Genomic DNA, 23,659 nt, shown 5'->3' with positions numbered 1-23,659 from the left:
TCCCTGATTGCATTTTTCAAATTTCTCACTTCCTGAAAAATAAATCAGTACTAAAAGCTTCTTAAAAGCAAACAAGCCAATCTTTTTTTTGTATTCTGCTTACCAGTTTTCACCCAAAATAGAGAGAATTCAAAAAAGAAAAAGAATAGTATGACTAAACTTTTTTAAGAAGAATTTATGTCACTATGTGCCCAAAGTTTTGGTGTTTCTTGCTGCACGATGAAGCTCAATACACAAGTTTACATTTGATAAGTTCTTTTTGTGATGCAGAAAGTCCTGAAAATGCTTTTTCTAAAGAGAGGAGATATTTGGTGACAACATGAACAAATTACTATAATATCTGCATGACTGTTTTTGTTAGAAATTCATTTCCACTTTTTTGTATTAAAAATGAACACTGACAAATAATCAGATTTTGGGTGGAAAAATTAAACCAGCATCTGTAGAGAAGAAACAATCTCTGTTTTCTTATCCTATAATCCTCCCCAATTTCAAAAGACTTTTAAAGCTCTGTGTAATAACTTGGCACACAGACAAACGATCAAAATGCCCAACTGAGGAGGCAGTTTGGATGCCAATAAACATTCAACATTCAGTGCTGCTTTCACATCCCGCTGGATAGAGACACACAAAAGCCTCTGTAGCAATGGGATTTTTGCAAAAGTATAATATCCAGTTCACCAGATCAAAACATGCAACTCTGAGAAGTCTAAACAATGATTCATTTAATCCTGTACTCAAAAACAACGAACCAATCAATTCATATTTTGCAAAGAAAAAGTAATCACACAGTTTCAAAACAAATGTATGAATCACTCAGATTTTCTCTCTGACAGGAAAAATCCAAACTTTAAAAGAAAGCCAGCCTGTGAGACATTTTTTGCAGTGTGGCGGGCCGTGACTGTTGCTGCGAGGCGAGCTCAGGGTTATTCCCCGACACCGTCTGGGCGACAGATCCCTGAGAGCAGGTAGCAGCTTTAACACAACAGCCTGAGGGAGGGGAGAAACAGTCTATGGTAGCATAGCCGCTCAAGACCGGCCCTCCCAGGGGACACTGCACACACGCTACACAACAAGCCACTACAAGCCTCGAAAACATGTGCCGCACGGTCCAGTTCATCCTGAGACGGCACTCGAATACAAACATGGGGGACGGGGAGGAGCACAGACTGCAGAGACCAGCCTCTTTCTGCTGATTGTTTTGGTTTTACTGCACATTTTAAGTCTGGTTCAGGTACTGAACCTGCTCAGCAGTGAACAGTAGACAGACACAGTTAGAGAAACGCTGGTGAAACTAAGAATGACCGAGTACGACATTATCTGTATCTGTTGAAGAGACGAAATTATCTGTACCTGTTGACAAGACTAAATTATCTGTATATGTATCTGTTGAAGAGACTAAATTATCTGTATATGTATCTGTTGAAGAGACTAAATTATCTGTATATTTATCTGTTGAAGAGACTAAATTATCTGTATCTGTATCTGTTGAAGAGACTAAATTACCTGTATATGTATCTGTTGAAGAGACTAAATTATCTGTATCTGTATCTGTTGAAAAGACAGACTTATCCGTATTTGCATCTCTTGAAGAGACTAAATTATCTTTATCTTTATCTGTAGAATATTTCACAAAACTGCAGTGGAAACACTAGTAAATTTAGTCTTTTCTGGGTCACATGATGCTATGTCTGTGTGCTTGTCAGTAGGAACTGGCTCCCTCATGATGCAGCAGGAGCTGCAAGGGCAGTTATTGCATCGCATCTCTTGCAACTCTTCAAATGTAAAGCAGATCATCCAGAACTTTTGAATCCACAATTCCTGTGAAATCGTGGACTATCAGCTCCCAGAAATCCCTCATACGTGGCCGCTCCCACGTATGAGGGGCTTTCCTTTCCATCATGGCTCCATAACACGCCTACGTGGCCTTGGATTGGAAACAATGACGGCTAGTGCGGTGGCTGCAATAGAAATAAAGCTGCTAATGTTTTGAACAGCCATCGCCATGGTTACTGGGATGTTATCACCAGAGGAGAAGTCCCACAACATCACTCAGTGGTGATGCAGTCATCTTGCAATTCATTTATATGGAAATGTCAAAAATTTCAAGTTTTGCAGAAATCTGTGATGGAAACCACCTACTATCTCCTTCTTGAAGCATAGCAGCGAGAGTTTCAGCCAGTATGACAGTGTATGACATGTTCATATCACACAGAAACTTACAGCCCGGCACAGGCTCAACATTTGTCTTCAGCCGACATGAAACATAGTACTTGTCAAGAAGCCACCACTTTAACAGCTTCTGTGTCGGCTAAAAGGTTCACGAGTGGTCAGTCACTATGACAGCAGAAAAACAAAGCTCCTTCTGCACAAAGTCTTCATAACAGCATGAAAACAAAAGTGTTAGTGATCAGTATCGACCCACAGTCCTGGAGAAACTGTCCTAAACAACTGAAAACTACAGTCCTGATGAGAAAACATATTCATGTGTCTAGAACTAACACAGCTCAGCGGCTCATTTTTAGGACAGAAAATGAAAAATCCCAAATTACACATCCATGAGACAGCAGTCTTCACATGTCCACTCCTCTCAGCGGAGCCGTTTCTCAGTCTCCCTGCCTGGTTATGAAACATTTGGCTGTGATGATGTTTCTACTGACTCCGATATTTTCTAAAAGCTAATGGTTTTCCCGCTGGCAGAATCTTATCACACATGACAGCTAGTCGTTGTTGTGTAATACCGGGGTGTCAACCTGCTCTCGGCCCGCAGGCACATTCACGGTGAGCTTGGCAATTTCATTGGCAAGTGTCAAACTGCTCTGTTTGGATTCGGTGTCCCCTCTGCTAACAGCTCTGACTTCAGCTCGTGAACACAGCGGGTTCTCGCTGCTTCCCACATGAAGCCAAGTTATTGTTGAAATGATAAACAAATAACTGCCGAAAGCTGTGCTGTCACTGCAGAGAATTTATATCTTAAGTACCATCTTTGCTGCTCCTTAAAATGTTTATTTTTCCTTAATTTTATGCATTTTATACACTATGTTTTTAGCTTCATTTTATTAATATCACCTTAATGGGTTTTATTTTCCATCTTTTGTTATGTATTCTGTGCATTCTATTAAGTGGGTTTTAACCATGCCAGGATGCATTATATGTATTCTTTTCTGATATTATCATTTTTTACATGCCAGGTTTTTTTTTGACAATTGTTTCAAAAATATTTCACCTTTGTCTTTCTGTAGTTCATATACTGTTATCACTGTTTTATGATTGTATGTTATAAGTGCTGAATTGAGGGTCATCTGGGCCCAGTGTGTATACCTCCAAATAGAGCTAGGCGATATGGCTTTAAAATAATATCATGATGTTTAAAGGATACATTATATATATTTGGATATTTTCATATATCCTTTAAACTCATGTGAACTACTAAAATTCATAATTATTGAATGAACTGCAGTTACAGTTAAGTTAAATAAAGTGGCTACTGTCATATCATAAAGATGAATGCACTACTTTTATAATAAAATTTAATGAAACATGATTATAAAGAAGTTGAATAAAGTATTGTTATAATTAGATAAATCAAAGTGAAAACAATGGCGCTGAAGTTAAACCGTAACATCGGTCTGCAAGCTGGAAACAAACGGCTCTCCGGTTCATATATTTCAAAGATTTCCCAGTCGCACTTGTGCTCCTTGGTCGCAAAATGTGACTAAATATTTCACTTTATTCAACATTATAACAGTGTTTATGTGTTATAAGTGTATTATAACAATGGTTTATGTAACTTTAGTTTATGTCAGTAGCTTCTTTTTTGTAACTGTAATTCATTCAACAATTTTGTATTTCAGTAGTTTACAATAGTTTAGAGATTTAAAAAAGATTGACATATATATAGTGTATCGCTATATAGCCTAAAAATATTGTGATATCATTTTAAAGCCATATCACCCAGCCCTTGAGAGGATTTTAAGTTTTCTGTGAAGAGTCGATGATGGAGGCTGAGTTTAACATTTTCTCAGTCAAAACTGCCCGAGGAGACGAAGATTCAGGGTCAGAGCGAAGGCCAGACGCCTGTAAAAATGTGTCTGATGGATAAATCAATACAAGGCGCTGCCACAGCACTGGAAACAAACAGTTAAAAGCTTCAATTCTCTGGTCTTTCCGAGAAGTGTGTCCCTGGTGGCCACCATACCACAGAGAGCCAATAAAAAGCTAATTATACTGGCCGTCTGTGCTGCTGTTTTGTAGAAATCAAAACTTCTTTTGCTGCCAACATGGTTAACTTAAAAATATCAGTCAAAATCACACATAACCACTTCTGAGGCAAAAACTGCGTGAATGCACTTTTCAAAAGCAAGCTTTAAAAATGATTAAACATTATTATTATTTTCTGAGTTTATTTTTCATTCATTTTAACCTTTTAATTTTGACCCTTTAAATGCCAGGTCTTTGGACAAGATGCCACTGTTTTTAGATTTAAAAAAGAAACACAAAAAAATGAATTATTTTCAATAAACTACATGCTGGGAAGATTTTTTTGATGATCACAGCCTGATTTAAAAAAGCATGTAAAATGCACCAAACTGTCCATAAGGGTTAATTTCATCATTTATATTTTCAGACACTGAAGACTTTTGAATACAATTTTTAACATCAAACATTTTCACCACAAGGGTTGAATACAAACGCCGTTCATTCATTTTCCCAGTACCTGCTGTTTTTCCACATTTCAAACAGATAACAGTAATCCAAAAGTAATCTCATTAAACACTGACCCCGGAGGAGAGCGGCGAGCGCCGCGGCCTGGCGCCCAATGCTATGAATAGATTACAGCTGGGAGGTAATCCTGTCTGAAATCATCCTCAATGCGAAGAATAAGCCGAAAATCACCCTCACTTTAAGCTTAAAACCTCTCTCAATATGTTCTCAGACTCAAACAGGACAAATGTTGTTGCATATCAAACCCGCTTTAATCTGAAAACACAGGAAGCTAAGAATGACGATCTCAAGTTCACGAAATAAATCATGTTGTTTTTGGAAAGTGATGTTCGGTGGACACGAGAGGGGACTCTAATCCTGCTTTCATCTGAAAACGTTTTCTACCCTTCATGTTTTCAGAAAGCTGCTCTCCTCAACGTCCCTTAGATCCTGCAAATCTTTATTTGGAATAAACATTACTGAACATAAAGTGGAGGCGAGGGACGGGAACTAAAACCCTGTTTTAAATGGTCTGTTGTACAATATCATGATTCACACTTAAGATCAACTTCGGTCTGAAGAAGCCATTTAAGTCAGATTTTTTTATTGTTTTGATGCATTGTACATGTTTTCTACATTCTTTGTATCTCTAGCTCTGTTAAAATTCAATTCACATTTTTAAGCAAAAAATTCCTCTCATTTATGAAGCTGTGCAGCTCCTGCATCCACAGCACGGTCCTGCAAATATTTTCAAATGAAATGCTTTGAATGTTTCAGCAACTGATGGGATTCTGTCTGACTGTGCTTTTATTTTGAAACGGCAGCAGGGAAGTTTTGAGTAAAACAGACGTCTTTGTATTTCCTCATCTCTGTGACAGAGAGAGACTTTTAAACTGAATCAGGAGGTGGTCTAGAGTCAATACAATCATAAAAACATTTTCACTGTCTGTTTCTGCTGGAAACCACACGCAGAAAAAACAGCGAGCAACCATTTCTCTAGATGTGCCGCTTGACCAGCGCTGCTGGTGCAGGCGGTGTGGCTGCTCTAACCTGTTAACACGGCGCTGCTGCTACATGCTTTGCGTTGAGATAATATTACAGGCTCGAAGTACTCCGATGGTACGAAAAGTCCTGTTACAAAGTCACTGTGGTGTTCAATGATGCACCAGTCAAAGCAAACTACGGAACGTTTTCTTTGAATAATTAATCAAAATGAATGCATTATTTTGACAGCCCTCATATATATATATATATACACATGCACGTCTGTGCGCCGACTGTTCAGCTGAACATTTTTGAAACTGAGCAGCTAATGTTGCTGCATGCGGGGACGTGATGTTTCTGAGTACCGCTTTTGTTTACATTGGTCGTATGTGTTGTCTGTTGACCACAAATTTGTCCAAAAAGAAAACATTTCCACACTCACGATTTATTCCCGAGTAAATGACGTTCTCCTCGTCGTCCTTCTCTTGGCTGCTCACCATTATCTGCCTGACACTGTTTGACGGTGACACAGCCTTTCTAAATAAAGGCGCATCCGAAAGAGGAATACATGGATCGATGATACGTGATCGCTGCTCATTTCATCGATATATCAACGCGGAGTGATGGATCGTTACACCTCTAATCGTGAGTGCAGATTACAGATAAGCACACGGAGGGAGTGAATCTCTTGACATAATGAAGACGGATGGGTCTCTGAACTGACACTGCGATGCCAAACATGCGTCCCTGCAGTCATGATCCCAATCGTGTGTCATCATGTGTCAGCTCTTCACCTGTTTCTCCTCATTATTCTGTTTGTGGCTGTTTGACCTCAGGAGACCTCGTGGCAGGAGAGGTCCCCGGGTCAGACCTCTCACCTCGCTGTCTGTTCAGAGAGAGCTGCTGAGTGTTTTAACCTCCTGACCCCGCCTCAGGGCTCGGCCTCACTTCATCAATACGGCGGCAGAGAGGTGAGGGGGCACTGAGGGGCTTATAGATAGAGAGAATAACAACACAGAAAGTTAGAGGTGCTGTTCTGTTTTTGTCTGAAATCTTTGCTCGTTACGAGGATCAGACTCTAACTCTAGTTTTCTGGCTTCCAGAGTTTTTAAATTCAACTTAAGATCCTGTTAATTAGATTTGAAGCGCTCCACGGTGCCTCTCTCTCATATATTTTTGATCCTCTTAATCAATTTTCTGCATAAAAAAACCCTTCAGATCTGCTGACTAAAACCTTTCAAAAGTTTCCAAACTCGGAACAAAGTAAGTTTGAGCTCCTCAGTTTCAGGTCAGCTGAGCTCATCATGCACTTAAAAAACCTTTGAAAAAAACATTTAATTTGGCACATTTACAGCTTGGTTTTACATCCTCTTTTTCTGCTTCAATTAAGCACTAACTTGCCGTATTTTTCACTTTTTTTTCTTATATTTTAGAGCTGTATCAAATTGTTGTTTTTGTTTGCCAATTATTTTTTCAATTCCAAAAAATCAGAACATAAACTGTAAAAAAACTGAAAAAAAAGACAACTATAATTCTCCAAACAGAGGTCTTTTTTGTCTGACCAACAGCCAAACTGCCAGGTATACTTTATTGTCCTTTTGGCTTGAAGAATGAAATAAATAAATATAAATGAATAAATAAAATTGTTGTCGATAATTTCGTTAAGGATTGACTAATCGATTTATTGATTATTTGTTTCAGTTTAGTATATGTGGGCTAAAGATATGCTTTTTCTGTGTACACGCACTTGTGCATGTAATGTTTAAAAGCACATGCACAAAATTTTAGTACCTGCACTAATTTTACACTTCTTTTTTTTAAAACTGAGCTACTGTATTTGACTGTTAATTGCACTCCCTGCCACACGTTTTGTGTGGTCTCTGGACTATTTTGAGCAGCTTCTCAGCAAACATAATAGTAGTAGTAAAATAGGAGGAGCACTTATGTGTTACATTTTGGTGTTAAATTTGATAAACGGAGACACATTGGGACGGGGAAAAGTCTTGTTAATGTCTGGACGTGATCCAGCTCTGTTTTATAGATGTCAGATTGAAACAGAACAGCTCCTAAAACATCTTTCTGCCCTAGACGTACCCGGTTCTACATCAAACAACATCAGTGATCAAAAGCTTTTGATTGCGCAGAAATGCGTCACGAGGACAATGACAAAGCACATCGTGCTGACGCTTTGCTGGCGTGACGCAGTCTGAGTCTCCGAGAAACTGATTGAGTTTGTTGAATTAATGCCCAAGAGTTCATATCAGAGCGTTTATCCTTTTTATATTTTCCAGCAACCAGTCATAGCGTTCTGTCAGCAGTTCAGTGAAAGGGACACAAAGAGAAGCTTTCATTGAGATGAATGTCTGGCTGCCTGGATGATAACAGAGGAAGAGGAGGAGGGTCGAGTCAGCGCTTGGCAAAAAAAACTGAATGACTTGCAGGTAATTTTGGAGGTCGGTCACCCCTGACGAACACTCTGTATCCAAACTAACACATTTGGACTCAAGACGTGACGTATGGATGAAAACAACAAAGGATTAAACTTCAGTTAAGAAAACGGTGGAAAAATAGCTTCTATATTCCCTGAAGGGGGTCTCAGGACGGCTGTAAAACTCAGTAAGATGTCATTTATCAGGGCGGGACGGTCCTCTGGCACCAAAGCTCCACAAAAAGCCTTAAGAGCCAAAAGCAGAGAGAAGCGACAGGAGGAAATGAGCCACTGCAAGGCGCCTCTTTTATCGTTTTAGAGCCCAGACTCAGGGTCTGTAATTCTGCCAGACAGACCGTTTCATTTGGTCTCATCGAGGACGAGGCCGGAGGAATAAACAAGGTGACAAACGGTGGCCAAGGCCGCAATCGCCTCAGCGAAGTTTGTGATGGCGATGAGCCGGATACTAAATCAAGCTCTTGGTTCTGTCTGCCTTTAAACAGACCTGAGCGACCGAAAATGGCCACACTGTGTTTTACTGCTTAATCCATTTTATTCTCTCTCCTTTAATATCTTATAGGCACCAACATAAAACTGAGAGACGGTGTGGACTTGTTTCACATTTTCTCTACTTTTCATTTCCTAATGAAAAAACAGTTCATGCAGCATTTAAATGCTTACACAGAGTTAATATTTATGTTCTCTGGTGTCGCAGAGAGCTCACAGAGAAATCATTAAAGTGATTGTAAGTGTTATTAGGCGACTATTATTAGACTGCAAATCCATCACATGTTGTCAAGGACGCTGTGGGTGCGCCATCGTAACTGCTTAATTATTCTGCTCACACATTACAGAAGAAAAATCACAAAACTAAATAAACTCTACGTATATGATCCACCACAGAACAACTATAAAACCGCTTTAAAGCAGCTGCTGAGTGTCGACAGAGACACACGTCTGCACCGCCTGCTGCCAGGTCAATAATCAGGTCATAATATGAGCGAATTCTGCAGTGACAATGACGACAGAGAGACCAGTTAAGACGATCCTGTCCTACTACTGAACACAAGTATGTTTTAAAAAGCTCAAGTTTTGGAAAATGATAATGTAAAAGTGCCCCCATGCGGCTACGTGTGCCCGTAGTGGTGGCGCTGGCCTTTATCAGGATCAATTATGAGATCGGGGAAAGATTTCACGATCAGTCGATGGAATTATTATTGGTTTAGCTGTTGAAATTATGCTAAAAATCACGTCTGTTATCATAAAAACCTGTGTTTGGTTCATTTTCTTTCACACCACAAACGAACCACACCAGAGTTCGCTTGGAAGTGGACCGAGACCCACTTTTTCAGGCAGTCTGGATCCGGGTCGTTTGGTCCGCTCCAGGTTTGGACAGCTCTCACACCAGCACAAACAAACCGTCCTAAAGTCAAACCTGAGTTTTTTTAACCAAACCAAACCAGAGGTGTCAAAGCACCCTTAAATGAAATATTTTACCTACAAAATCAATATGTAGTGAAGCCAAGACTCACATAATTTAGCTGCATTTGGAGGAAGCTTTTAAAATATTGCACAATGTTTTAAAAGACACTTTCCTCCGCTCTTGCGCCGCAGCACTCCCCTTCTAAAGCATCTCCACAAAAACAAAAATACAGCTTTAAAAAATGTTTGTGTGGTCACATTTTGATAATGCCTGCTGATTTCTAAATGGATGAAAAATGTTTATTTCCTGCTCGGATTCTGGGGTTCATTCATGACGGACGAATACAAATGAAGGGCGGTAAAAAGCTTTTACGTCTGTGGCAATTTTTGGAAATGCCTTGGAGGTCACGGCGCGGAAATGTCACTGGAAAAACTCTTGCCATTAAAAGCTCAAAAAGCCGCTGCTGCTGACGGCCCTGATCCTTCATTAAATATTAAGAGCGGCTGAGTGCAGTGTCTAGTAACAGCAAGATTGTCCGGGATCAACCGCATGAAACCGGCGAGATAAAGGCGGAGGAGGGAGGTGAAAGAGAGGTGAGGCTGAGGGGGGTGGAAGGAAGGAGAGAGGATGAAGTCACTGATTTGTCCCTCTGTGCCTCGGCGCCTCGTCTCTCGCCTCACTCAGGGATGGTTTTTTTAATCGAGCTGAGTCAGTCTGAAGACGCGCGGCTGCTCGCCGAGGTAAAGAAAGAGGAAAGCTGCAGATGGACGGCAGCGAGACGTCACCTGAATGGTAACTGCACTTTAAAGGTCACGAAGACTTCAGGAGACAAAAACTGGTTTCAATTACAAATCTGTGCAAAACTTAAGCAACATTTTCTATAAAAGACAATTGTGAGATGAGTGAAGTTCTGTAACTTCTCCTCTCACGATAACATTTCAAGAAACATGGTGGTGGATGTTCAAACATTAGCAGCTTTATTTCTATAGCAGCCACCGCACTAGCCGTCATTATTTCCAAACTGAAGCCACGTAGGCGTGTTATAGAGCCGTAATGGAAAGGTGAGCCCCTCATACGTGGGAGCGGCCACGTATGAGGGGCTTCTGGGAGCTGATAGTCCATGATTTCACAGAGGAAAAAACTTCTGTATGATCTGCTCAATTTTTGAAGAGTTACAATAACAGCTCTTGTAAGGAGCCAGTTCCCTACAAGAGCCGACACGCACATAGCCATAGTGTCATGTGACCTAGAAAAAACAAAGTGTTTCCATTGCATTTTTGCAAAATATGATTTTTTTTCAGTAGACTGAAATACCACCCCATGCAAGTGTAAAAACCTTTTTGCAATAATGGGAGTTTTTTTCTAAACTTATGTTTATTTAATATTCGCAATTTCAATCTGCACAACTTAAGGGTTAATGGAAACCTGCCTCGTGTCAGGATGAACCCGGCTGCCTGTCATTCACACAGTATTTAGGGTCAAGTAACAAGTGACCACAGGCTGCAAGGAATGCTGCTATAATATAAAAGCCCCACACAGACTCAGTAAAAAGAATAATCACAGATTATTTTGAGCATAAGTATTTTAATTAGCCTTTTTTATACAGAGATGGCACTAAAGAGTCGATACAAGGTCCCTTTACATTTTTGTGATATCTTTGCACTTTTACACAGAAACAAACAATGGCAACATCACACCACTCCAGTGTGTGATACGTGCCAGCATTGTGGATTTAAAAACAGTGTGATGTTTAATGCAACAGCGTCGGCCTCTAGTATGACATAAAACATATGCATCAGCAGCGCTTTCTAAAGCCGTTTTTTAAAATCGGTTCTGTCCTGCCAGGTTCTCAGCTGACGCTGTCCAGCGGCGTATCATGCCTACACAGAGGTGGCTTTTGGCGTCAGGATCCTACACTGAAAGCACTGAAAAAGCGGCGGTATTTGGCAGCTTCGGAATGAGAACAGGTTGATGCGGACCTTCCAGCTCATTGAATTACATCGTCAGTAGCTGCATTTCAACCTGTTACAGTCTAGCAGCATGTCATACGGCCACAAAAGGGACCGTCAAGCAGCCTCATGAACTGATGCCACAAGTACACGTATCATACTGCGACACCAAGCGTCGTATTATAACACTGCAAAAGGTTCAGTCTCACTGCATTACAAAGTGCCGACAGCAGCGAATCATATCGCTGTGAAAGGTGGCTTGTGGCATTAGTGTCTGACGCCAGAACCACTGACAAAACAGAGGTATTTGGCAAGACTTTGTCAAAACGTCACACCCTTCCTGCCTATGGTCCCCTCCTGCCGGCTGTCCCTTTTATACAGACACTGTCTCAGCGCTCTGACTATGTCTCCTGCAGGCTCAGAGGAGAGACAACTCTGTCCTCCCATTCACGATTGTATCTTATATACAAAACAACAAGGCGGCGTAAAGGCGCAATAATCCCGCTTTGAACTAGCAGCATACAAGGGGCTCATGAAATCTTCAAGATTTTGTCCTTGAAATTGTCCTGTCATTTATCTGCACATGCAGACGCAGCCAGGAGAATAACCCCAGAAACACAAATGTTTGTTGTGTATAAGTGTGGTGGCGTTTTATTTAAAGCAGCAGTTGGGGTCTTGATCCGCCACTAGCACTTGTTAAAAAAACAGTCCCCAGGAAATCGAATCAGTTCTCTGTTACAAGAATCTGAAATCGAAAATGTAAATAAAACAAGGCAGACGTCTTTGAATGCCTGCGATCGGGTGGCAGCATCGTGAAAAGAGCAAAAACCTTTTTAAATATTAAAATGCACAAAAAGGTTTTTTTCAGGGCGCGCTGAGGGCAAGAGATTGCAAATGCATGCTGTCTCCCTCTGAAATCCACACTTGCCCTTCTTTCTTTTTTCCAGCTCTATCTCCTCGGTGCAGCCGGCGCTCCAGGTAAGCTGAGTTTGACCTTGAAAGAGGAAGCGACAGCGAGCTTAAAAAAACGAATAATCAGTGGGTGCAAGGCTCACACTGTGTGTGTGTGTGTGTGTGTGTGTGTGTGTGTGTGTGTGTGTGAGAGAGAGAAAATGAGTGTGAACAGAGGGAAGAAGACACAGTGCTATTGACAGTTTTATAATGCTCTTAGCTGCAGTGGAGCGCTCCCCGAACACTAACACACATTATCATACACACACACACACACACACACACACACACACACACACATGCCTGCACAGCCCAGAACAACCTAATCTGTTATTTACCAACGCCTCCGTTCATTTAACAGCAAGTAAAAAGGCCAAATGACTTGTGCACAAAGGCAGCCATCGATACGGCGCTGACTGAAGAACCAGAATCAGGTCTATTTGGGGTCTTTTCAGGAGGAGAAAAAAGCAAACAGCAGGTCAATACAAGGTTATTGTTTAGAGAAGATGGGGCGTGATCGTATTGGTGTGAGGGCCTTAATGGAAACTCGGCAGCCAATACCAAAGCCTTCGAAGGCCCGCAGACGAAGGATGTGGGGCCAACAGGGGCACAGAGGGGCTCTAAAGAGACGGAGCCGGATCGATGGAGGCTATTCTGAGTCTAACAGGGAGAATCGGGCTCAGAGAGAGAGAGGAGAGGTGCACGAGTCTTAACAGCTTTTACCATTTCTGCTGCGACAGCAAGGGTGGGAAAACATCCAACTTTAGGAGAGTACTACATCCATAAAGGGCACCTATTATGCTTTTGTTTTATTTTCTGTCACATATATAATATCACAAAGTCAAATAGTAAGAGTGGTAAAAAAAAGACATAAACACATAAAAGTAATTCCTGTGAGCGAAAACCTCAGGCTTCAGATCTTTCTAAACACTCTTCAGACTTTAGAGACGTGCAACGTCAGCTTTTGACGAATTGCTTATATGGTCATCTGTCCCAGGCATGCTTCTGCGTGTACATTACATACAATCAGGCAGGTTTTCCATTAACCCTCGAAAAACTCTCAAACAATCGCAGAAGTTTTTTATGCTCGCATGAGGTGGGATTTCAGGCAATTTGAAAAAAGCCTTGGTTTGCAAAATTGCAATGGAAACACTTTTTAGTCTTTTCTAGGTCACATGATGCTATGGCTATGTGCTTGTCAGTAGGAACTGGCTCCCTCATGATGCAGCAGGAGCTACAGAGCTGTTATTGCATCACATAACTCTGAGAAAGTTGAGCGGATCACCTGGAAGTTTTGAATCCACAATTCCTCTGTGAAATCAGCTCCCAGAAATCCCTCATACGTGGCCGCTCCCACGTATAAGGGGCTCGCATTTTCATCATGGCTCCATAACACGCCTACGTGGCCTTGGATTGGAAATAATGACGGCGAGTGCGGTGTCTGCAATAGAAATAAAGCTGCTAATGTTTTGAACATCCATCGCCATGGTTGATGGGAAATTGCATAACATCACTCAGTGGAAAAGCCGTCATATTGTGTTTCATCGACATTTTGAAAATGTTGCTAAGTTCTGCACAAGGCTGCGTCAATCCCCGTAGACCCCCATGTTAAGATGCCCAACTTTGCAGCAGAAATAAACATGTCAACACCCTTGTGCAATAAACAGTTCTGGTCACTATAGATAATTTCAACACTCATGACAGTTGCATGAGGGGTGAATTGTTTTTATAACTCACCCGTTTACATTTTATTCAGGCTCAAAGCTATGCATAATTATGGGAGGGGCCAATTGTGTCACAGGTGGGTGCCATCCATTGACAAGTCACTACCACAGTGATAACTTTGGATAAATAGCCATGATGCAACCCCAAATTCACAAAGTACAGCCGTAGCTGTCTCTATTTCAGTGTGTTTTCAGTTCATGAAAGTTAATTGTAATGATTTTGTCGCCTATAAAGTCTTATTCAGTATTTGGTTGCACTCAAATACTCTGTAAGGAGTCAGTATTTAACTTCCATAATGTACAGTGACAGTAAAGGGCAGAGATGTTTGGCTTGATCATAGTTGGCAGTCGCCTTTTCTGGCACATATTCAAGTCTCAAACACTAGTCTGAAATTAGTCACAACTCAGGCTTTGGAGAAAAATATAACCTTACCATAGCACTTTTCTCTTATTATATATATTTTCAACACTAGATATCTTGGACAGATTTCTTGACTAAAGTCTATAATCCTACACAGTGCATAGTGTACGAATGCAACATATGCTCACACAACAGTTTGTATGACATTTAACATAAATGCACGTAGAAAGGTTTGTATGATATCTAATGAATTAGAATGGCATTGTCACGTCACAGATGTTGTGTAAGGTTATTTACACACGAAGTGATGCAGAGCCTCATTCACCCGCTAACATTAGATTATTACATTCTGTCAATGCAAAGTATTTGGCATTCACACCCTTGTCAAATTACACTGCAGCAGACACAGGTTTTTATCGTCTCCGGCTCCGAATGGCATTGATAGAAACGCAACATCGGAGTGAACACGATTACAGCTCCTTAACAGGCGAGATGCAATGACATGCTGTCACTAATTACTGTCCATCTCCTTCTAAGCATCGCTCAAACATCGATCCAAATGCATCTGCAGCGAGTTTGAAAAGGGGACTCAATAAGTAAGAGACAGATAAAGAGAAGAAACCGTTGAAAAGTTTTCAAAGACCTCTCATCCTACTGCTGTCTACTGTTTACCTGCTCTCCTGCCTGTCTGTGATGTCACACAGACACACCAACAAGACAACACACACACACACACACATGCCAGCTGACAGAAAAGCAGACTCACTCTCCAGCGGTGAGTTCAGTGGCAGTAGGAGTACAGCCAGTTGCTCATATTTAGCGGGTTTACTCGTGTTTAAAAAACTGCGTGCACATGCTAATTTTGTAGGGAAGGGGCATAGGTTCAACTTAAGAAAATAAAATGACATATGTTAGAAAAAGAAATATGGGGACCGTGGTTAAAGAAGAACAAGACTTTTGCTCTTTCTTTTTTACATCAGGTAGTGTTTTGGTCACATGATCACAGCCCTCCATGTTACATAGGTTATATACAAATTGTGATGCATTACATTTCACAGGTATGTGTGCCTGAAAACAGACGGACACAAGTTTACAAGTGAAGTGCCAAACCAGCAATTATTGGCTAGTCTGCAAACCCCTCTGCAAAAAACAAATTCAATATACAGGTCAAAAATTCCAGTCTCAATTTTATATTCCAGTCCATAAGTCAGCGCAAAGCATCTGATTAAATGCACCAGATCACATCCTATTAACACTTCAGCATGGCCTTCAATCAAGTTATAATTGAAATAAATTATTGAAAAAAAACATCTGTTGCATTGGAGTTTCCTTAAATAGTGGCTCAATTCGCTAAAGTTAAGAGTTCTGCTTCATAAATATGTCTTTGTGCTGCTCTGCAGGAATATTTTCAATTCCTATTTAACTCTTGTGATTCTGAGACGTTTGGCTAATGAAACTGACGGTGAGTATCTTCCCCTCCTCGTCCCAGCTCTCTGTGGTTCATATGTATATATTCACCACATCCTTAAGCAAACACAGTTAATAAGAGCAGATTAGCCCTGCTTGAGTCCAGGATGTTTAATTTCACAGCGAGCCCTGTCCTCCAAACCCCAGGAGTGTAGTAAGAGCCGTCCTAATCCTCCCTCCGCCACTGCGTCCGTCCAGATACATGCACTCGGCCACAATACAGCTCGCATGTCATCACAGCAGACTTAAGACAGAATGTGTAAGGCGCTGATCTCAGAGCACTTTCAGGTCGACTAATACCAACACGCAATGCTAAATTAATCCCCAGTTTCCAGCGAGTTAAAGCTGATAATAATGACACAAACTGAGACTTATCACAGCGAGAGTGGAGGCTAATTAATGGAACCGTCACTAAAATTAAAAAACACTTCTGCATGTTGGTGACTCATGAAAAATTTGCTTTTAAATATTGTATCATAAGGGCCAGGAGCCATCAACCTCAACAAACTGAATTCCTGTTAATGAAAATGTCATCCAAAGACTTTTCAAAATAATGTTGCATGATCATGATCATGATCATGATCAAAATAATAAGAATATCGTAGCTTTGGGTGTTAAACCAACCGCTTCCGCTGCTTTATCCACTATAGGGCTATGTTTTACTGCAGTCGCCAGAATGCTTTTCAACTTTCTTCTTTGCATATTATTGTCAAAAAAGACACAAACTTGTTGCTTTTGACTCGAAGTCAATTTCAGGACAAAATGACACTTCCACAATTGATTGCAAACAGCATTTGGACTTTGTTTTGATTATTTTGCTCATTAAAAAATGATCTGTGCTGGGCTGCATTCAAGTTCACTTTATCTTGACTAAAAAAAAGCCCCACATATTACGGCATAGCACAACTGTATACTGGTGATGTTTCATAAAGTGAGACTTTTAGTCATTTCAGTCACTTCAACAAACAAACAGGAGAACAATCAACCACAGCAAATGGAAAAGCTTTTATGGCCTGAAAACAGACTGAGTCACTGTTGTGTTGAATCTATCACTTATCAGAGGTTTTATAGATCTGCAAAAATCATAAAACATTTGCAGTCATTAACTGCAAAGCAAAGCGTCAGACTCCCGAATCCAGCAGCCTCGACCTCTGACCTTCCTCTGAGAGGCTCGCTGGGTCTTTGGCTGCGAGCGGAGCGACACAGCTGAACCACACAAGGGGAAGCTGGGAAATCCCCCCTGAGCTACACAACAAAAGACACGCAGCGCAGCGTACAGTCAGCTGCAGCACATCTACAGTCATCTATACGGCTACGCAGAGGGTCAGCTGAGACTTAGGAGTGAGGCATGATGGGATTCAGTGTGACAGCGGTAGGAGGACGAGGCTCTGTTCATCCAGCCCTCAGATCAGGCAGCATGAGTCGCACTGAGCACGCTCATTGTCCTTTCACTGTGTTTAAGCTGCAGTACTTGAGGTTTCTGGAGTATTTTTGGAGTTTCTTGCATGCGTGAACATGCATGACTGTGAGCTGCATCAACAGGCGCACTGAAAATAAGGCATGACTCAAAACTTCTGTGTGGACTGCCTCGTGTCCCGGGTTTGTAGAGGACAACAGCGAGATTTGGTCTGTTTAAAATGTTACTCAATAAAAGACAATGTGTGCAATTGCCACTATCTGTAAATGTGAATAAGTAAATACAGGATGAAACAAACTGAGACCAATCAGGGTTTACCACTCATCTTTGTGACGGCCCGCCACGATTAAAACATCTGCCTACACGTTGATTTGTTATTTTTATAGCTGAACTGTTTATCTGTAGTGCTGTTAGAATACACATACCAACACATTCTCATCTCAAGTCGTCACATGTTGCCACCTTGTCAGTGGTCTTCCACGTCTACATATTACGCTCTAGGTATCCTCCTGCGTCTGCTGTTGCCGTTCCAGGAAGCCACAAAAAACGCCAGGGTGTCAACAAAAGTACGTGGTTATGTTTAGACAACAAAAGCACATGGCAACCAACTCCAGGAGGTCAACAAAAGCACATGGTTGCAATTTCTCTACAAAAGCACGAGGGGTTAAGTTTAAGAAAAAACATCACGGTTTGGCTCTACATTCGTACAGGAAGCCAACAGTGGGCTCCAGGTGTTGAACACGTCCACCACTCTTCCCGCCCGCCCTATAGGGACCTTCAGACTCCTTTTAATACATCGTTACCAGCAGCATTACAACCTGATGTCATCCAGCGGCATATCATACAGCCGCAACGGGTTCCATCTGGCAGCGTTATCAATTGCCGCCGCCTTTCGGCATATCATCACCTGCATCTGGTGCGATTCACCCAACCAGTGACATATCATGGCACTGCAAACAGTTGTGTCCGGCCACATTATAAACTGACACGTTATTAACAGTTTACCAGGTAGCTTTTTGCGTTGGTATCTTACACCAGAATCACTGACAAAGTGGCAGTATTTGACAATTTCCGGATGAGAATTCCCTGTATAAACCATTTGGTTATATACTGCACCACACTCAATTTTTTTTAAAACTGACAAAAATTTTCATACTTTATAAGAATCAGCGAGAACCTTCAGTCTCGTTAAGTACTCAGGCCAGATGTGCACTGTGACTTGTTGCTTTGTTATATGTCATGTTTCTGTTCTGTCTAGATTTGTTTCCAGTAAACCCTCAAACTGCAGCCTGTGAGTGTCCTCTGTGTTATGATGCAAACTCGACTCTAAGTGATCCTCAGGATGCCTGACATGTTGTCATCTCTGCTCCTCTCACAGCATTAACAACACGAGCCAATGAGCGAGCTGACGGGGAAACACATTTCATAGCTAACTGCTGATGTGGACAGTTTAATGTAGACATACAGAAAGGCGATCTGCGCCGCACTTGAGACTATTTGACAGAAAATAAATGCAGAGTTAAAAGTTAAACACATCTGAAGGCTTCATTGGGCTTTTCTTCACGCACTGAAAACACTCAATGGCTTCTGAATTTGTTAAGTAATCCACTTCAGGTGAGTTTTCAATCAAAGCACACACGTACACGCCTTATCTGCTACACAATGACGGTTTCTGCTTCTCTGCAGTTTGTCCTTGAACTATTCACCACTGAACAAATAAAGAGAAGGCTCATTTTAAACTGTTAAACCAACAATGCTCCAAAACCACAGATGTAAATGACAACTTCTAAATAACAACCTGCAGCCGTCTGTTCACATTCAGGCCAACAGGCTCCATTAAAATCAGTCACGACAAATGATGCAAACTTTCAATAGGAATAAATGAGCTTCTGAGTGATAAATAATTACGTTGTTAACTTGGTGTGCACGCCTGTGGTTTCATTATTGCTTCAAAAACACTTTTAGTCATGACAGCAAACAGATACTACTAAACATTTTAACAGCACAATCTGTCAAGTGTGCAGCCACATGGTCCAATAAAAAATGCATTTTTGTTGACTTACAGCTTGCACAGTCATCACCTGCAGCATGATATTCCATGTGACACATGTGCACCACCACTTACGAGATACACATTAGGAGGATTATGAGGAAGAAGGCTTTTCTCACAGCTCAAGTTTCCCCCAAAATAAACTGCAAACTAGAAATACCACCACATGCTTGTATGCCTCCGCACACCAGTAAAGTTGCAGTTAACATTTACATTCATGGTCTGTGAAATCATGGACGCCACACACACATTTTTCATACGTACATACAGACGAATGGACGGACAAGCAAGAAAACAAAACACTGCTGTCGCCAGCAAAGAGGCATAGAACGCTTTCAGATGTGCAGGCAAGTAAAATAAACCCCATAAAAGCCCAGATTTACAGTTTAAAATGCTCTTATTTGCTTCCACGAATCAACCACAGACACAGACGGCATTATTCTGTAGGTTTTAAATGCACTGCACAAACTGTATTCAGACACAGACTGAATAAATAAAAAATAAATAAGAATCCAGGGAAGTGGAAACTAAGAACCAAGGAAAGAACATGAAGTTAAAGCTGAAAAACAGCAGTTTAACCTCAGTGTCACCAGATATTAATTCTAAATCCAACATACCAGAAGTCAGAGCTCAAATACTGCATCATATACTGCGTATATCTATAATATGTATATTGATGTTTATATTGAAAAGAGTGGAGAAGATGCATTCAGGTTATGTGACAGCAGGTTTATGATAATAATATTCACCAGTAGGGGGTGCTGAACTTATTCGGAGCTGCAGTGCATTTCAGATCTGTGTGTGTGTGTGTGTGTGTGTGTGTGTGTGTGTGTGTGTGTGTGTAGGACAGCTCCCGGTGCTGAAACCGCAGCATTCAGACGAGGCTGATGTCACACAGAAACATCATTATTTCTGCTTTAGTAAAGCTGAAAATTTTCACAAAACAAATTCAAGATCTCACACATCGGAAAGTCACAGACACAAACGACCCAGGTAATACAACAAATTAACACCTGTTCACACACAGCCAAGTGCAGTTTCATCGACAAGCAAACGCTGGTGTAATCTGCTGCACAGTTTGTAGTTTTGTGATCAGAATATGAAGCGAGGGATGAAAATCAACCAGTTTTCCTTCACGCAGCTTAGCGTTTCAGTAAACACCAACATCCCATCAGGCATCAGTCAGCACGCTGCACACAACAAGCCAACAAGTCTGTAGGTTTCTGCAGGGAGGCGCAGAGGAGCCGAAACAAACAGAGGAGTAAAGAGATGCAGGAGAAGGAGGAAAGAAAGATGAACAGGAGGTCAATAATGATTGAAGCTGAGGATGGAAAAGAAGAAAATTGGAAGATAAAGAAAAAGGAGGAGAGGAGAAGGATGGAAGGAAGAAGAAGATGGAGAAAGTGGACAAAAGGAGGGGAGGATTAGGGGGAGGCCAGGGGAGATGAAGGAGGGAGAAGAGGAAGAAAGTAGAGGAGGAGAGGAGAGCAAATTAGGGGGGGAATAAGGGGGAGATAGAGGAGGGGAAGATGGAAAACAGGAGGTTGATAAAGGAGAAGAGGAGAGGGGGAGTAAAGAGGAAGATAAGAAATGAGATAAAGAGGAGAGGAGGATTAGTGATGGATGCAGGGAGGAGGAAAAGTAAAGAAAGGAGGAGGTCAATAAAGGACAGGCTGAGGAGGAGAGGAGGATGAGAGGAGGCAGGGATGACTGGTAAAAAAGAAGAGGAGGAGAGAGAAGTGTAGATGAAGATGAAAAGAAGAGAACACAAAAAGGAGTCAAGGAGAAGACGCTAATGGAGCAACAGTGGAGGATTAGGAGGAGGTGGTAGAAGATAAAGGAGGAAGAGGGTGTAAGAAGAGATGGAAAATAAAGGAGAAGAAGAAAAGGAGAAAAGAGGAAGATGGGAAGTGAGATAAGGAGGAGAAGAGGAGGATTAGGGAGTGCTAAAGAGAGGAAGGAAAGTAAATAGAGAAGGAGGTCAATAAAGGAGAAGAGGGGGGGAGAGAGGAGGCAGGGATGAATGGAGGAGGAAAGAGGGGAGTCAAGGAGATGAGCAACAAAGAGGAGGGAAAGATGGAAAAGAGGAGGATCGGCAGGAGGTGGTAGACCAGGGATACTCAGCCTGCTTTGTTTGAGGGGGCAGTCACAGCAGCCCCATGTTTCAAGGATTTTAGGATATTTCCAGGATTTGAAGACGTTTCCAGGAATTCAGGAAGTTTCTACAGCTAGGTACATTTCAAGGATTTTAGGGAATTTCTGGAATTTAAGCAATGTTTTACAATTTTAAGACATTTCAAGGATGTTAGGATGTTTACAGAACTTTTAGACATTTCAAATATTTATAGAGTTAAGTATGTTTCAAGGATTTCAAGACGTTTCTAGGATTTTAGGATGTTTCCAGGATTTTAACACATTTACAAGATTTTACAAGGTTTGTGGGATTCTGGGACATTTCTTGGATTTTAGGGAGTTTCTAAGATTTTAGGGCATTTCAAGCTGAATATGACTATAGTAGAAGTCAAAAGAAGAGAAGGTCAATAAAGGAGGAAAAGAAGGGGGGAGGGGGGAGTTTAAAAATAAATAGGGAAGGATGACAATGATGGAGAAGAAGAGGAGGACAGGTGTGGACTCACCTGGTTGGTAGAGAGCTGTGCATTCTGGGAGATGAGCAGCTGGACCAGGATGTGGAGCCCCGAGGTGAACAGGCCGGCCAGGATGGCCCAGGTGAGCGGCAGCGGCAGCATGCTGTAGGTGGCGAACAGGGTGAAGAGCACGTACCCGACCCCGTCCCCCAGCAGCCCGTAGCCCAGTCCGGCCGCCAGGATCTGCGTGGCCATGGCCACCCAGGTGACCACGCCGCTGTACTGCAGGTAGCTGTGCGACGTGGTGTCCTTCCGCACCACCACTAAGGCACAAATGACGACCTCGATGCCCGTGAAGAAGCCCAGCAGCGTCCCTTTGATCGGGTCCATGGGGGAGGAGGCCAGCGTGAGGTGCAGCACCAGCAGGGTGAGCTTGGTCATCACGTCCAGGATGTTCATCACCACCACGGACTTGCGCCTCTGGCCCAGGAAGTAGCGCTGGTAGAGCCGCTCCAGGTCTCGGGACTTGAAGGCGTTGCGCAGCGTGGGGAAGATGACGCCCCGGTACGTGTAGCCCCAGTTCAGGAAAAAGTCTGAGTTGCTGGGCGCGCAGTCGATCTGCAGGAAGCCCAGGTCGCTGCTCGCGCGCTCCGGGAACACCTTGGTCCCGCCGTTGTTGTGCCGGTCTCCCACCGACGTCCGCCCCGCCGACTGCTTCCGCGCATCCTGGCTCGGGTCGTAGGGCTCGTCCGGCCTGATGCCCTTCACCCCGCCGCCTCCGCCGCCCTGCTCGTGAATGAAGCGCTGCTCGGTGATGTGCCGCACCGCGTTCTGCCACAGCAGCCGTTTGGGTCGCGCGCTGCCGCTGCTGTTGCTGTTGTTGCTGCTGCTCGGGGTCTTGTTGATTGTGTACAGCTCCTCGCTCGCGCTGGAGCACCGGACCTCGGACAGCTCCATCACTGCCGCCGCGTGCTGCCGCTGTTATTGTCCTCCTTTTCGGTTGTGTGGGTTAAAATGATCCCTCCCTTCCTTCCCGGTTGTGAGGGCGCTCAACGATTTTGGGGAGACGATGTCCTCTCGTGCGCATTGAACCGGGGGTGCGTGCTTGTCTCTCGGGTTGCGGCGAGCACGGCACGGGGTAGAGCGCGGTTGGAGGTCATCGTCACGCGATTCCACTGAAGAAACAGCATGTAAATCCGACTCGAGTGGCAAAGCATCCCTCGGATTAACCGCGTCTCATCATCATCATCATCACCGCCGTGCACCGTGGCTCCGAGCTGAAAATCACCGGGTGTTGTGTCCAAGCGGCAGCTCGAGCCACCGTGCGCCGACCGTCCGCACCATCAGGGTGCCGCGGCGCCACGGAGAGCCAAAAAACAAGGCGCGAGGGGTGCACGCGATGTCAGTCAGCAGCTTTCGGTAATGGCAGAAAAATGTGATGTTTAAATACAACCCCAAATGGCACGCGCGTCGTTGGCACAGCTGGTTTACTTTGCCATTCTTTTCCAATTTGCGCGTGCAGCCGAGGAGCGAAAAAAAAATCACGTTAATTCCTGTTTTCTGCAACGTTCACAGAAGACAAAAAGACAAATCCGGTGACAGCGGACAGAAAATGC

The 23,659-nt window shown here is 42.6% G+C and overlaps 1 protein-coding gene across 1 annotated transcript in view; it reads right to left on the bottom strand.

Moving 5' to 3' along the window:
• Window positions 1-23,423, bottom strand: part of adcy8 (adenylate cyclase 8 (brain)) — a 97,110-nt gene extending 73,687 nt beyond the window's left edge. The window contains exon 1 of the mRNA XM_042497525.1: window positions 22,095-23,423. Within this exon, the coding sequence (XP_042353459.1) occupies window positions 22,095-23,000 (906 nt within the window). The 5' untranslated portion in view covers window positions 23,001-23,423. The remainder of the gene's footprint in view (window positions 1-22,094) is intronic.
• Window positions 23,424-23,659: the final 236 nt, after the last annotated feature.

The sequence above is a fragment of the Plectropomus leopardus genome, chromosome 12, assembly GCF_008729295.1.
Source record: "Plectropomus leopardus isolate mb chromosome 12, YSFRI_Pleo_2.0, whole genome shotgun sequence".
Taxonomy (NCBI): Eukaryota; Metazoa; Chordata; class Actinopteri; order Perciformes; family Serranidae; genus Plectropomus; species Plectropomus leopardus.
This window is presented reverse-complemented; position numbering and strand designations above follow the sequence as displayed.